Source organism: Orbicella franksi, chromosome 8 (assembly GCF_964199315.1).
Source record: "Orbicella franksi chromosome 8, jaOrbFran1.1, whole genome shotgun sequence".
In the NCBI taxonomy this organism is placed as follows: Eukaryota; Metazoa; Cnidaria; class Anthozoa; order Scleractinia; family Merulinidae; genus Orbicella; species Orbicella franksi.
Window position 1 is genome coordinate 27,255,886 of NC_138152.1, and position 16,748 is coordinate 27,272,633.

The 16,748-nt window shown below is 38.6% G+C and overlaps 1 protein-coding gene and 1 long non-coding RNA gene across 3 annotated transcripts; one reads left to right on the forward strand and one right to left on the reverse strand.

Annotated features, from left to right (window-relative positions):
- Nucleotides 1-1,985: 1,985 nt before the first annotated feature.
- Nucleotides 1,986-16,487, reverse strand: LOC145494066 (uncharacterized). 2 transcript variants are annotated; one of them, XR_014050231.1, is made up of 4 exons: nucleotides 15,378-16,487; nucleotides 14,758-14,881; nucleotides 11,086-13,311; nucleotides 7,627-10,206 (listed from the first exon to the last, which is right to left on the reverse strand). XR_014050231.1 is itself a non-coding variant. In XM_081473534.1 (3 exons), the coding sequence occupies exon 3, from the start codon at nucleotides 2,965-2,967 to the stop codon at nucleotides 2,320-2,322; it is 648 nt and encodes a 215-aa protein (XP_081329660.1). In that variant the 5' UTR covers nucleotides 2,968-2,979; nucleotides 13,220-13,311; nucleotides 14,758-14,812; the 3' UTR covers nucleotides 1,986-2,319. The 2 variants fall into 2 exon arrangements, 1 of the variants encoding a protein (XP_081329660.1); XM_081473534.1 differs by lacking the exons at nucleotides 7,627-10,206; nucleotides 15,378-16,487 and adding an exon at nucleotides 1,986-2,979 and having other exon boundaries at nucleotides 13,220-13,311; nucleotides 14,758-14,812.
- LOC145494078 (uncharacterized) lies at nucleotides 3,762-7,525 on the forward strand. The gene is made up of 2 exons (XR_014050233.1): nucleotides 3,762-3,838; nucleotides 7,033-7,525. It is a non-coding gene; the product is annotated as an uncharacterized LOC145494078 (long non-coding RNA).
- Nucleotides 16,488-16,748: the final 261 nt, after the last annotated feature.

The following is a 16,748-nucleotide window of genomic DNA, read 5'->3' on the forward strand; positions in this document are numbered from 1 at the left end:
GCTTTCTAAAAACACACGTCACCGTGGCTTAATAAGAGAGAAAAACTTTGGAATAGCTGGAGTCGCCCTATTTTTGGCAAAGGTTGTCTTGCTTCTTCTCAAACTTAAAACGTCATCATTTTTTATCTCCCTACTGGCTTTACATCGTTCACAAGCGAGCTACCATGTGACCATATTGTTGTTTTACGACGAAACTTTTAGATGAGTGCATCATCAAAAAACAAGCAAGCCAGCTGTCACACAAAGATATTTTCCCAGGAAAATCTGAAGTAATCAACTTTAGATGGGTAAAAGTCAACGCAGCCAATATTAAACGAAGTCAAGTTGGAGTATTCAACACCCTTGAATTTCTAGAAAAACACTCCGGCCCAAGAGTAGATAGAGCAATTTTTATCGACGTAACGCCCGATTCAGTAGCTTTTTCATCGCTGTTGAAGAGTTTACACGTCTTAACAGTTGGTTTGTTTCAAGAGCAAGGAGGTTTTCGAACTGAGGAAACAGTGAGACACATTTGCCCCTCAAAAGTGTTTTAATTTACCAACTTACAGTTTAAAGGCAACAACAAAGGATAGATTTTAATGCTAGCTGACAAAATGCTTCCTCGATCGCTCAGCCCGATGCCATCAGTGAAGTTGTCGTTAATTTCCTGCAATACAAAAGGGATACAAAGCCTTCGGTAAAACGGTATTCTTGAGCCAGGGCATTTGACATTCAAAAAAAGTTCTAGGTTCAATTCTGAAAGAAGGGTGTTGAAATTTCACTCTGCTGAAATCTCGCGGGTCATTTTTCGTTTTCCCAAACTTCCACGGAAAATATTTATTCCCTATTTCTTAAAGACCTCCACGCGAATCGAGTATGGAGCACTTGTAGAGTTTTGATATTGCGCTATCCCATTGTTAGTCTATGTTTACTGTCTATGTTTACTGGAGCTATGATCAAGAGAAGGTGGTTCTTTTCAACGCTAACGAAAATTTGGCGGCTTTATTTTGCCTTGCAATCATCCTATTTACAAACTGAATGACATCATTTTCATTTCTCTAAAATATTCACTGCCTTGTACGTATTCATAGCAACTGTCGTATTCGTATCTAATTTTCATAGTTAGAAGTTCTCTCGCTCCGTCTTTGTTTTGTCAACATTTAACGTCTGTTACATGCACGATCAAATCTAAAAGAGATTCACTATCACCGGTGCTATTTTAAACAAAGTCTGAAGCGCTAAATTTTAACATTCCCTGTGACTTAGAGTGCACGTTATTAAACCAAACTGGTACACAACGCAACTTTTCTGGCACAAACGTTTAACAAGTTTGAAGCGCGTTAATTTGAAAATAATTTTAAAAATGATGAAACTTCGGTGAGCATAAATTACTGTCACATTAATATAAATTCTGACAAAGAAACTGGTCTTACTTTCTAATTTTGGTAAAAATTGGAATCGAGTAAACTTTTCAGTTTCGAAAGACTTGATGCATAAGATTTCGAGAGTTCCTTTTGGAACCTTTTTTCCACTCGCGCGATCGCATGCAAACTAACTTAGGTGTGCGAGCGCACGGGTGTAGAACGATGTGAAAATAACACGAGTTACGGTTGACTCCGAAAGAAGTAACTGTATGGTATTTACACAGGTGTCACATCTTCTCGCGTTGCTACAAGTCTCTCTGAGCAAATGTGCCTCTATCGCTGTCACCAGGATATCTTCGAGCGAGTTACCTGCGGAGTGACGAGCTCTCCGCCACAGGTTCCCCGTAACTTTTACGGGCCGATCTCTCACACCAACACCCAATCCCCGTTTTATTAGCGGACAACCAGTAAAACACCTCTACAAAAAGTTATTGTTTGAAAACCACCTCCCAGATCGTGCGCCAACAGATAACGTGACAAATAGGCGCGCAGAGAACCAATCAGAATCGGGAGTGTTGTTAAGTATATTGTAAATACGATTAATGCTTAAAAGGGAAAAACAGAAAACCAATTAGACTGGAGAGTTTTGTTACGGTTTTTATTGAGGGCAGCTAGACTCATCTGGTTATCATTGCGATATTCATCAGATGTAGTATCTTATTTTTTCTTTTTCTAATATCAACTGAAGGCAAATCACAACTGCGAGTCGAGCTTTCAGTTTTAATCTGAAAATTAACGCTAAATTTTCTTAGCAATTGCATCGACATTTTGTTATGCATGAAGGAGGCAAGATCTTCGAGGAAATGTTAATCGGTTCGTTCGCTACAGTGGCTACTGGATATAATATAATAAGTAATGTTGAGATATTCTGCGGTAAAAAATCTACAGGGAATGTTCCTGAAAGACTTATTAGCGATCAACGGATCCACAGGTTTAATGAATATGACTGAGATGGAGGGGTGGATGTTTCACCATCATATCCAAAGTCATATTCAGTTTGGCCGTCTCCTATTTCCACAAAAGAAGCTGCAGCAGTTTCTGTTATTCCAATCCCGTGATCAGCACTTCGACAAGCATTTCCTCCTCCTCCACCAATCATCATCACTGATCCATCAGATTGCCAGTCACACCAGAAGCCGATGTTGCTGGTGAGTTGGATGTTTCCACTGCACTCAGCCTGTTGAAACCCGTCTGTTGACTTGTACTGACCGCCATATTGAACCGTGCAGCTTCCCAGGCACTGGTCACTGGCCCAAACTTTGCCATTTCTGAAGTCGCCATAACTTGTGATTTTTGATCGGAATGTTTGTCCAGCCAAACAGTTACCTGTGGTCTGTAACAAAGGAGTGTGACTGGGGTCATCACTGCGCGTGATCTTAAAGTCTCTACCGCTGACCAACCAAAATGCGGGTGAGATCATGTCAGCGTTATTCGATGGGTCTGTTGTTGTTCCCATGGCAACTTGGTGGTCATACCACCATAAACCGGTGTCCTTCATCCAATTTTTATCATCACTGTTTGAGAATCGGGCGACCAGAGTCCATCCTTTGTCTTCATGTGTCATGTGACAGTACACCTAATAAGGGAGGGGTGAATTTAGTATTCGTGACACTTTTTTGGTGGAGGGGGGTCATAAACCCGTGGGGTACTCCCTTATAGCGGAGCTTCAGCGCGCGAAGCGCGCCAGCGAAGCACCATGGGTAAGCAAAATTGGTAACCCATCAAGCCGAGAAAATTTGTTTATGACGTCAGCGTACGAGCGAGCGAACACCGTCCGTACAGACTCTGGGGGAAGGGGAGGGGCGTCTCGCGGTAGCCCTCACGGGGAAGCTAGGGAATGCCATCTGTTCTGGGCGGGATTTTTCAGAAAAGTCAGGGGAAAAAAAAAAAACTTATTTCTATTTGTTATCTTGACAAACGATCGGAGGGGTTGATCTAACGTTTTCAAGATAGGGTTTAACTGAAGCAGAACGTGAAAGAGAACGGCAGAGAGCAAGGATTGACAGCCAAAGAAGTGGCGAAGAAGATCGCGAAAGAGCGGGCTAGGGCTAGAAAGGAGGCGAGGTAGTACTGAACAGTGCTGTGAATTAGATCGAGTTAGGGCTAGAGAAAGGATATGAAATAATACCGAACAATGCCGTGAGGCAGAGCGAACGACGGCTATAGAAAAGAGCTGGAATACCCGAAAAACTTACTCAGAAGACTACACAACTTCGCGCGTCGAGATGTGCAGCCGTGCAAGAAGTCACATGATTTCATCAGGTGATCAACAAGAGAAATCAAACGTGTTTCTTGTGTTTAGAGGAAAAAACACAGCGGGAAAAGAGTAGTTGATTCGTTGATCTATCGAAAAGATTAGTTCAGTTCAGTCTTCGCAACTTTTGCTGGAAGTTTCTGCCTATAGGATTCAAACTGAAGTGAACTGCCAAATTGTGGTAAGCGACTGTTTTACATAGAAACTTTCGCGTTTTCCATAAAAATTATGTAGTTGCTTCGGCGAGATAAGCTTAGAAGTTAAGCTTATATTTTCAATAGGAGTTTTAAAGTCTCCCTGACTATCTGATTTGGAACCATACTGGGAGAAATTTGATAAATTTCAAACAATAAGACTAGAGTCGTTGTTGAATATAAAGTTGCATACTGTAAACAAACAAGCTTGGTTTTCTGTTGTTTTTCGCCGTATACCGATAACCTCACGTCTAAAAGTAATAGAACTGTATTTGTAAATACTGCCAGCCGAGTTTTGAAGTTTTCTTTGTTTTAGTAAGGACAGCCGCTTTGTAGACTGCTATAATTTCTTCTTCTGTTTACCTTGGGAAGAAGGAAAACCATCGATTTGCTACCCTTGACAGCTTTTGACGCTCGTATGTTGTCGTCCATACTGCGTTTACAAATTATGGAGACTTCCTCGTTTTGTTTGGTTAATTTATTGGGTTTAGTGAAATGTTTGGCTGAATTTCTTTTAAGGTTATTGGTAAAAGCCTGGTTAAGCCACGGCCGAAAAAAGGACTGCAAAGCCGTCGGCGAAAATAATATTCAAATTACGCTTTGGCGCGAATAATTATTAAACTTGAACACCGCAAGTCTTTGAGATTTTGGACGTTTTCTGGCTTCTAAATGCATTTGTTGGCTTTAACTGGAATGATAATAAATCTTAAACGAATTTTCTGTAACATTTCTGGTATCCTTCGTTTGATTCAGGTGTAGTGATACCCATATTGTGTTTATGTAGTTTTCCTCGGTTTTGTTGTTGTTGTTGAAATGTCGAGTGAATGATTAGTATTACACTAGGCTTGCTGGTGCAGCAAGTATGGAATATAATTTTCCGAAATAGTAAATCCATACACTCTTCTGAAACGTGGTAAATTGCTAACAGCACCTCCATATTCCCCTTTTGCACATGAACATGAACTATTTTTTCTACATCAATCAGTGACCCTGCATGCAGAGAAAGCTCTACACGGAGACGATTCCATTGGTGCCACTGCATTTGGGGATACACGGTCCCTATTTTTCAATTTTTTGCGGGCTTTTCGTGTTCAACTTTGGTGCATGTAGGATATATTTTTTATCCATTTAGCTGTAATTTTACTGATGTCTTAATTAAACATATCTTGGATTTGGTTGACCAAATGCACATATGCATCAAAACCTCCGAGTGTGTTCAATTGTCTACATGTAGTGAAGGCAAAATATGTGTAGATGGTAGAACTTACTTATAGCTTACTGATTAATTTTTGACATAATTTAATTACAAAATTGTATATTTGATGGGGTCACCCAGTAGTTCACAGTCCCTGTAGTCCACAATCTTCGTGGAGAAAAAAAAAACACATCAATTATTGAAGTTGAATTATAAAATTATTAATGGTAGCCCACATGTAAGTATTCATCCACAAAGTGTTATTTTTACCATTAATGCCAGGGGAAGTTTTTCATTGTGAATGTTGCAATGTTGCAGTGGATCTCATTATATTCCTGTATGCTGTTCTTAATACTGTACAGCTGTCATACCTTTAACCGTATCTTTTTACAGTCACTTTTGGGAAGTGTCTTAAGGCTATGTAGAATTCCAGTATTTTTTAAAAGGTAGACAGTATTAATAGCATATTTTATGAAAAAAAAAATGAACTGTTGATGGATGTACAGCATGAAGGCAAATAGCAATGCACGATTATGTTACAAAATACATGTACAAATTCATGCCACCACTGAGTCAATTGTAAACATTGTAATATTTAGATTTAGCCAAGCCTAAAAGTGGAGCTCCTGGGCCAGGTTGCTCAAAGCCCGAGTAAGCTAACCCAGGATTTTGATGTGAGTTTTGTAACTTTGAGGGTTTTTTTCTGTTTATAATGTCTTGCCTTCTGTTTTGAGTTTCAATAATCTCAAACTCCATAAAACATAAGCAGTGAAAAACATTAGTATACCTTCTGAACAACCTGCCCTGATCAAGAAGTTAACCTAGCTTGAGCCCATGATCCAATAGAAAACCAGTACTTTGTCAGCAGTCAACTTTTTAAAAAACAGGTGACCTTGATGAGCTCTTAACCTGAGCCCGTGATATGGTCACATAATACTGGTCAGCAGATACCTTGTTTTGACAGCCGTCAATTGACCATGACATGGATGTCCAATATCATACATGTATGATTAAACTATGGCCGCCATGTTCCGCGGCGTCAGCTTTGTTGGGCGCACTTGCCATGATCCACACTGCTAGACATGTTGACCATGAAAAAATAGTTCTATGGTTTTCTACTTGTATGCGTGCATGTGGTTCTGTTTCTATAGTTATGGGACTCCGCTTGGTGGCGGCCCCTGGGAGCTCTGCTATAAAGGTGGCTGTGTCATATACTGTTTCACATAAAATGGAAAGAAGCAATAAGTTCATGGTTTAAGGTTACTGTATACCTTGAGAGGTGTTTCGCATCCAAGAGAAGTAATGCTCCCCTTTCACACCGTACTGTAGCTACCTAAACCCCTATATCAAATTAAAGCTTATAGAGCTGGTTATCAAATGAGACCAAGAATTTTGAAAGAAGATGAATTATCCAGTTATCCAGGCCCCCTATGGGGAGTGTCCAAATCACCTTTAGAAAGCTACAGGTCAATGCAATTTTTTTGCTAATTTAATGTTACTCAGATTCTAGACCCAAAGTGCTTAAACATTATAATATGTCTGCATTTTGCCATATTCAATTTCAGTGAACATAAAAGCTACAGAACAATTTTGAAATAGGATTAAAAAAATATATGAAGTGATTGTACAAAAATCACTCTTGGGAAAAAAAAAATTCAAAATAAAATATCCCCTGACATGTTTTTGTTGTTTACATGTCAAATTAGCTACATCGCTTAGATGCAGGCACATGGTAACCCTAAAGACACAGCATTTACGACAGAGTGATTCTAAACTATATCCTTATTCTAGATCTAGACTACACAATTATATCATGGTCACTGAAGACTGCATAACCTTCATGATCTAAAGGCAAGGACAAGATCAGATCTACTGACTTTTTCAAAAAGAGGAAGCTTGGGATTGCATAACCCCAGATATGCATGTTTGCCAAGATGGCTTGACATCCCAATTTGTTTATATTTTGTTTTTGGTTTTTTTAACCAGCACATTCAATGCAGACTGAGGACAACAAAAGAAAAGCCACTAACTGGAATGCAAACAGTTTTAAGACCTAAATGGAAGATCAAGATGTCTATAATTATTTGGACCAGGACAATAAACATAAACTGAGAAGAACGTTGAAGCCACTAGATGGAATGCAAACAATTCATAGACACTGCAAAAGTGTTACTCTTTTCTTTTCAGTCCAGACTGAAGTGTCATCATGTTCAAGATCATATATTTCATGAAAAGGTTGCAAGGATCATATTTGAAATAATTTTCCTAATACGTCTATTGCAATAGTGGATGACATCACCCCAGCAAAGACAGGAAGATCTTCCAGTGTCATTTGTTGATTGCAATTATACAAAGTAAGTAAGAGAGATACCAAGTAAGAGAGACATGCTAATTAAACTTTGACAATCCTACCTGCAAGACAACTCAGAAGACTTGCATGAACTCTTCAGATCACATGAAATACATCAAATGAATGGTTCTTGATCCTTCTCAAACAGTACTCAACAATCAATGACACAAGATGCAACTATGGTACTGACAAACATGATGCCTGTGCTAACCTTTCATGAAAGCATATACATTGCTGATGAAAACTTTAAATAAGCATAGAAGCAAATGACTTTTAATTAATTAAATTAGGAAAAAAGTAGACAGAGTTCTAGAGCTGGTATTCTTGGTTTGCACTGTCACACAAAAATTAAATTGAATTGACCATTCAGTGGATAAATTCAAGACATTGTGATATTATAGGAGATAAATAAAGAAGACACCTTTCCAAGTTTTAGCTCTACAGGCTGTGCATCTTCCCAAGCTTCAGATATTTGTTGAAATATTTTGCGCAAATTTACAGAGCCCAGTATGAAACTGCCATGTTGGTGTACCTCCATTGTACACCAACATTGCAGCAGGCAAATGTTGTAAACATCTGGAAGTTACTTTGGATATCTAGGTGGCTGATTAACTGAACTGAACAAGCAAACATCTAAATATTAAGCACTTTTCCTAATACTTTAACTTCTAAAAAGGCTGAAAGCCATGAGATAAGTAAATATTTTTTGACAAATGCTTTCGTAGCTTCATGTTACGCACCACCATAACTCTGAAATTCAAAATGTGCTTGTTTCCAGACAAAGTAAGTTATTAAGGTGAAAAGTTGTTAAAAGATATAAATTTACACCCCTCTTATGCCTGATGAGGATAAAAACTTTAACTGGTGACTCTTTAGTTTTGGATTTTAGAAAATGATCATGTCACGTGCAAATGAAAATTATCCTTGAGGTCAGATTGGGTAAGATTTGAGTCCTAGATTGAATGGTTTTTTTAGCATGAACATCTCAATATTGATTTTATTTCAAACAAATTAGAACCTAGAAGTTCACTAAATAGCTTAATTATTTAAGTACCTGTATTACCTGTAAGGCTTATAAGTTAAGGGAAAACAGCAAGTTCAACTCCTCCTACATGTACATGAGGGAGTTGTTTGACTCAAGAAAATAGCTTTTAGCTTCTGAACTTATTAGCTTACAAAGAAAGTCATGTCTGATAGCACAAAGCCTAGCAGCTCCTTGGGAAATTCTTTGAAGAAATTCAAACTACAGAAGTACTGTGAGAGATTAAATTTTTGGGGGCTAGCGAGATGACTTTTAGACAAGTACATCATAGTTACAGCTTACTGAGAGGATAGGCCAAAAAATTGGTTTTCATTTCTCCACACCCTGCTTATACTTAGTTATACTTTGCGAGATGGTGCAAACCGTTCCAGCAGAAGTGAAGAGCACTAATTGTATCTTCAAGTTAGATACAAAAATCTCCAACTTTACACAAGGGTACACTTATCTATTAACTTTTGATATTTTTGGGGGAGATATGGTAGAGATTTAGGAACTGAGTAAACAAAGGATATAATGATTAATTATAATGCTCTCTTTCTGCTTAAGGAGGCAATAAGAATGTCACCAAGCACAGGAGACAGTTTTGTTACATGATCAAAATTTCCATTACATTGAAAATGCATGCTCTTTTGTCAATGATCAAATCTACAGGTGGATATACACAACTTCTCCCACTTCATATGAATGTCCTAAATATAATGGGTGACACCTCAGAATGTCTGAAAAATTAACTACCCTGAAAATTGATGCTTGAAGTACAAACAGCCCTATGCATTTTAAGCTTGCTTGCCAATAGGAGAGGAGTGATGTGAGTAAACAATTGAAAATCTTTTATGTTGTACTTTCTGGTTGTGACTCCTGCAAGTCAAAACTACATAAGACAGAAATACCACTAACAGCTTACTTGTTAGGGGTTCAAGCAAAGTTTCCCAATAATGTATTCTTAAAATGCAGGAAACACTATTTTTTAAAGAAATACTTATTACAGTCAAACTCACAAAACCATGAACACCTAAAATATGCCTGGAATGTTTATTGTGTAATAACCAATCACAAGTGAGATCTCAAACCACATAAACCACAGAACAAGGATGTATTGCATAGGTCATGGAACTATAAATTCATGTATAGTTTTGGTTTTCGCTTTGTCCCAGGATAAACACTCTGTCTTTATATATTACTGAAAGTCCACATAATTGCTATCCTTTTGTATCAAGAACCACATCCAGTATTTTAATAGTTTGTGGGATTTTGAAAAACAAGAATCCCCCGACGCTTACAGTTACTCAAGTAAAGTGATGGTTAATTTGACACAGCTATAAATAGGGATGAATAAAAATTTAAAATTTTGGTGGTTTCACTAACTTTGGTATCATTTTTGGTTCAACTAGCAACTCAGTTTGCTCTCCAATAACTGCAAAGGTACCATGCACTTCAATTGTACAATTTTATAACAGTGGTTGGCCTTTTTAGGGACAACACATTATAGTACATTGGCCAAAATACAAATAGTCCAAAAACGAAGAACAGTCTAGAAAGTAAATTTAACAAAGCCTGCAATGATTACAGAATGATTAAGCCTTATTATTGTTTTAGTCAAGCAACACATACTTAGTATAAGCTTTTGCAGACAAGGATAGTACAAATCTGGAATGATATTCCCACAACTCTGGTTACCGTTGTACTATCTAGTGAAACCACAACCTGCATGCCTCTTGTATGATTTGTTTGTCAAATAGAACCAATAAATTGTATCCATTTTAGCATTCTGCAAACAGAATATAAATGGACATACATAAATAAACAAATCAATTATTCAAAATTATTCCATTAAATTACTGTAACTAACATAATAGCCACCTAATTTGTTATAAACTACAACTAGATTCTAACCTGGGACCTACAGAAATTTGATTACCTATGATATTTTGAACTTTAACACCCAACATTTAAGTACATTGTATATGGGAGTAGACTCTTTTTCCTTTATGTTCTAAAGATACTAATTTATGGACTGCATCATTTACTCTGTACTGATGATACTGCTTACAAAATTCCAACAGTTTAGCTGTTCTATACATTTAAATGATTCTGTGGTTATTTTATGAAAGGGCCTGTACGGTCGAATATTCCTTGATGGCCTTTGTAATTTAGTAATGTACAAAGATGTCCCGATTTCACTTCCACTTTCCTGGCAATCAAATTGAAAATCGTCAGTGTAAAACGCAGACTGTGGACTGCAAACCGGGGTAAAATGCAGACTGAGAGTAAAATGCAGACTGCAGACTACAGACTTCATAAGTACATATCGTTTTATAATAATAGTATCAGGCGCTGGTCTTAAACATGATTATTCAGGCTAATTGCAGTGAAAGACTGTGCTCCGGTCAGCTGAGTCCCGCTCCGGTTAGACTGAATATCACTCCAGTTGGCCTGGACATCACTTAGGTTAGCCTCCAGTTAGCCTGTTTTCGCTTAGGACTCAATGGTCAGTCTACATTTTAGTCTGTAGTTTGCAGTCCGCAGTCTGCGTTTTACACTGACCGAATCAAAAATCTAGTGCAAAATAAGCCTACTTACACTGTAACATTGTAATCAACCCTAAAGCCTACCACTATCAACAATGAAAAAATATCAGATGGCTTACCTCTTAATCTTTTCAAGAAAGTACCTATTCTTGTGTCAACATTTCATGGCGTTCAACTTCGAATTTTTCTGTTGCGGATCTTGTTAGACCTTTCGTGAACACGTTGCTTATGATCTGACATGTTTATAACTGAGCGTTAATTTTTCCGATACCTAATAAAGAGGAAAAATCACTTGAAACCTAAAAACTCTGATCAAAATGGTTAAATCCGACGTGTTTTGCAGGGTTATATACTTGCCACGAGCGGCGAATTAATGTCTTGTTCCCAGTGTTCCTCGGCCCCTCTCGAAAGGGGAAAATCCGCTGAGTGCAGGCGCAGGGCTACGTGAACGGCGACCCAACATGGGACGATTTGTGCAACGAACGTTCGAAGAGATCTAGATAGAAAAAAGTCGTGGGGGAGGGGCAAGGGGTGGCCTCTTAAGTTCCCCTGAAATCTGCCCATGAATTAAGGCTCAATTTTCGCTTTCATTATCACATCACCTAGACTGCGAGCAGTCTCTCTCTTCCTCGAAAATCCATGGGGAAGAACGCAAAACAAGTAAGCGCGCGAGCGTGACTCATGACTGTGAGCGTGACGTGCGAGCAACGATGCCGCGAGCCGCTAGTAGCGCGAACATCGGAAGACGGCTGCTAGCGGCTAGCGGCATTGCCATTCGTCGCTCGCACGTCACACTCACAGCCACGCTCGCACGCTTACTTGTTTTGCGTTCTTTCCCACGGTTTTCGGTATAGCATGCGTGGGGCCGCGCACACGAGGAATGTGTCCAATACAGAAGAACCCTTTCTCTGTTCTTCTCACGCGCTGATTTATTTGGTGCATACAATTCAGCCCAATAGCCCTTTAAGTTTAATGCTTAGCTTTTTTTTATTTGCATTACAATGTAATCCAACACGGATGCCATGCAAGTTGGATTATAAACAATTTATTGCCTGAGGTTTTTGTGATATCCGGAATAATCAAGGTGGAGGTAAGTGAAGCTGATAACACTAACCGAGCCCTTGATTATTTCGGATATCACAAAAACCGAATCTAATAATTGTTTTCTTATACATTGATTTAAAGAAAATAACGACAAACGCATTACCGCACCGAACACAGTTTATTTTCGACAAGCCATGTTCTTACTTCGCTGTCCGTGAACTTGACGTTACTCTTGAAAATCATGCATGGCGCGCGCAACCTACAGATTATTCACTGATCTGCTAGCAGATTAGTGAATAATCTGTAGGTTGCGCTGTTTCCTAGAATTAACTGTAGTTTTTTTTTTTTAGCCAATGAGAAGACAGATGGTGACTACAATGTATAATGATTTTAACTATTAACAACATCCAATTAAAATTCTGAGGAGCTCCGCTTTTAGACCTGGCTAAATCTATATATTATAGGCTATATGGGTATGTGCGGCCCGAAATGGTAGGGGTTTTGAGCCGTTTTGGTCATAAATAGGGTATGGTTTTAGCACTCTGGTCTTGCATTGGGTATGTTTCTTGGAAGAAGCTACTTTTTTATTATTATCAATAAGATCATTAACTAAAGCTCTTCATAACTTATGTTTTAGGGCAACTGTGCCAGCCACAACGTTAATAAATAGGGCATCGAATTTTTACCCAGGCCATAAATAGAAAAGGTGAAGCCTTGGAACCGACTGGCTTATAGTTGCCGTAGCCCTTTCCTTTTTTTTTTTTAGCATGAAGCGGCTAGGAGTGTTTCTACTCCCCCTGGACGGGATGCTAGTCCATCGCAGGTCATTCCCCCGCAATTTGTTAGCTTTCCCCAACAATTCGCCGGTACTCATTTATACTGCTGGGTGGAGAGAGGCACTGTAAAAGCTAAGTGTCTTGCCAAAGAACACGACACAGTGTCCCCGGCCAGGGCTCGAACCCGGATCGCTCGATCGGGGGATGCACGCACTAACCACGAGGTCACCGCGCCTCCACCAGGTCATAAATAGGGTACAGCAAAAATCGCAGATTTTGGTCATAAATAGGGCAAGAGTTTTGGGAAGTGGGCCGCACATCCCCACCCAACTTTTCTGGGAGTATCTCCCCTCCCGGGTCATAAACTATCCGCTAAAAAGTTATGCTTTGCTTTTGTCAAGTTATTCAATGATGTCTTCTCCATTCTGTTTACCTTAAATGAGACGCTTCCATTTGTCAGCAAGTATTGTCCATTTGGTAACGTCTCGTCAGCTTTCTTTTGAGCATCACTACATGAAAACGCATCTGAAAGATAATGAAAAAGACAAAGAATTTGACGATGTTATAAAATACATGTTGTTTTGAAATAATTATAGTTTTCACAAGCAGTGCTTAAATTTTAGCAAAAAGAATCGAAAGTGACATACATCAGACAAAATATAGACAAGTATATGTTTGATGGGGAGTTGGGCAAATTACCAAACATATTCCCGTCTAAGAAAAATAAAGCGCCATAAAAAAAAAATGCAACCAGCCACAAGAAAGAGACATAGCGTCTTAGGAAGCCGAGAACATTCTGATCTGTTCTGAAGCTTTTTCACTCCATTTCGGAATATAACATTCACTTAGCTATAACGTCTCATTTCAATTTAACAAATAGATTCCTTGTTGCCGTGCATCTGTTTAGTAATAGATCATAGATGACGTCAAAATGTGGAAAGAACAAGTAAGTGGCTCACGAGGCGTTAGCCGAGTGCGTCATTCATGTTATCTATGAGTCATCTATGCGTCTATGCGTCTGTCCTCTAATAGATCATTGGTGAAAACCAATCAAAATGCGAGAATAGTTCGGTTTATTATGTAAAATCGTATGAAGAATTCGCAACGTTATCAACAATTAGTGCTTGTCTACAGCTTTCTATAGCTGTATGGCTAGACAGTCTAGTCTACAAGACGCTGTTTTTCGTAAAAAAAAAACCTGAACTGAACACTCTTCGTGTTGAAATCTTTGTTGAAACTGTTTACAACTCGCCTGTACCAATATAAATAAAACTTACTATTATCTTTAATTATTTCTGACTTGATAATGATGTCAAGATGACATCGAAATTTCGTTTTATTAAATTTCTAGTGTTAATATTCGTTGAGAAATGTATTACTTAGTTTTCACTTATTAAAATAAAACAGAGCAGATATGTTAATGATTAATTTGGTTTTTGTGGCAAAAATTGAATGTGGTTTACCTTTTCCCGCTCACAGAAGCTGCCCATACATTTGTTCTTTTATATTTTACGCAACTATTAGACACTTAACTTCTTGCTCGTTGACGCTTGTTGAGTAATTCCACCTTAACAATCGTTCTACCTCATAACGAAGCGCGCGAAGTCTAAGAATAGAATGCAAATTATTGGAACCCCGCGAGAGTTAGACAACATTAGCGTGTTCTGAGAGTAACAGGAGGAAAATGAACGCCAAATTTTCGTCATAAAAATTGTTTTAGGAACACTTGCTTACGCGCTTGAAAAAGCGTCAAATCTTCCACCATTCCGTTTTGTTTGTCTCAGTTTGTCTGAGTTATGACGTCACTCGCGCGCTTCGCTATCAATCGACACTATCGATCTGCTTTCGAAAAGCAAACGGCATCTTATTTTAGAGAGACTAACTAGATGTGAAAATCGTTTGACAGGGTGTGATGTACAAATATAAATTTATTTAACAATACAACACTGCAGTTCTTGAAACTTTTCTTACCAAGTTTTGCACAATTTTCCCCAATCCAAGGCAGTTTACACGAACATGAAAATGTTTGTTTCTTGTCGTCTGCTATACAAGAACCACCGTTGAAGCAACCTGGAGATGTAGGACTTTGACAACCCTGTAAAGTGTTTGAATTACAATAAAGACAGTTCAGAGCTCAGGATGGTTGAAGAGATTTGCTAAAACAAATTTTAGTCAGCTAGCGAGTGTGAGGGCAGAAGCTAGATGACTGACACTTCAGGCTAGCACGATATTGGTTATATGAACCTTATTTACTTTGTTCTTTGATAGGTTTCTTTTCCTATACACCTGTTTATCGGGAGCGTCAGTTTTTGTAAACACAACTGTTTTAAGAAAGGTTTATTTCGACGAATAGAATGTGCCGGACAGTATTCCTTTGACCCTATTTTGGGATAAAAAAGACTGAATTTGAGCCATTCCTTGATGACAGTTCCAGCCTTGGAAAATATTAGTGTATTCGTTCCCATATTACAGTGATCAAAGATGTATATCTTCACTTGCTCTGGGGCCAACAGGCACGTTTAATCGAACGGCAAATCCAGGTCCTAAATATTTTTGTGAACGATTAGAACTAATGGCTAATTGCTAATAACCTTTAAAAGCAAAGAAAAAGTCACTCCTTGCTGATCATGAAACTTGGTGTTTTCTTCAATGGTCCCATGCTTGTTCAGTTCGCAAGTGGATTTCTCGGTTTCCTCGGATGCTATCTTGAAATTGGTTGAAGTACACCACGAATTTCTCAGGCAAGACCGGCTGCATGAGGTCAGGCTGGGACACTCAAACCTTTTGACAACATGTCCCTGAAGTCGCTTATCTTGCCGCATCGTGAAGAATACTGAACGAGAAAGTTTGGAATCTTCTTCAGCAGCGTAAACAATGGCATTCACCATTCCTTGAAACAGAACAAAGAACAAAACGGTTTTAGCGTCCATTACCTTAAAACAGAATTCAAAGCGGAAAGGAAAGGTGGACTATTCAAACTTTGAAAGTTTATTGCAAGGAGTGGTTTTGCTTTGCTGTTTTATTTATGTAGTGAAATACAAAGTAGCAACGATTGGCTTATTCTCCTAAATATACTACTTAAAGATGTTTGATTAGTTGTCCCGCTGTGAGATATCGGTCTACATAAATTGCAAGGTTTGGGGAAACCGTTGAGAGTTCGTATAAACTGCGTGGGTCACTCGCTCGAAGATATCCAAGTGGCAGTGGTAAAGACAGATTTGCCTCAGAGAGACTTGACGCAACGGGAGGAGATGCAGGACATCTTTAGATACCACACACTTATTCCTTTCGGAATCAACGGTGACGTTGGTTATGTTATCTTATGGCGCACGCATCCTCGCACACCAAGTTAGTTTGCATTCGAAAGCAAATAATAAGCTGAATCTGGAGTAACAGTGAAACGTAAGACAATTGATGATAGTTTAGCTGTCAGCGGATATTTCCACTGCACTCAGCCTGTTGAAAACTGTCTGGTTACTTGTACTTTATCCAATTCTTTATCTCATCGAACCGAATCTCAGCAACTCCAAAACGTCGGACTTAGCACCAACGCATCGAAGAGCGCAAGTCGTCTGCCATTTAGAAACCTTTTAAAACAGAAGTATATCGCCGAGATCTACCGAGCTTGCAAGTAAATTTTCAATCTCAAAGAGATACAAAGAAAAGCTATATTGTCTAATCTATGAGACGCTGTTTATGAATAATTAACTGGTCACCCAATAAAACTATATTCGTGTGAAAGTTTTTTTTTTTTCCTTTTTTCTTTTTTTTTTTGTAAGAAGCATTCGTAAGGCCTAATGTTTATTCCAGTCTATTACCATTTAACTCAAGTATGAAGAAATTCATGCAGTAGCAATTCTTGTTAGATTTAAAGCACGGAGTGTCTTAGCTTGCAGTAAACGATATTAGAGCAGACAGCATTGAAACTGAGTTACCGTAATGATCCGCTTTAGCGCCCGGGG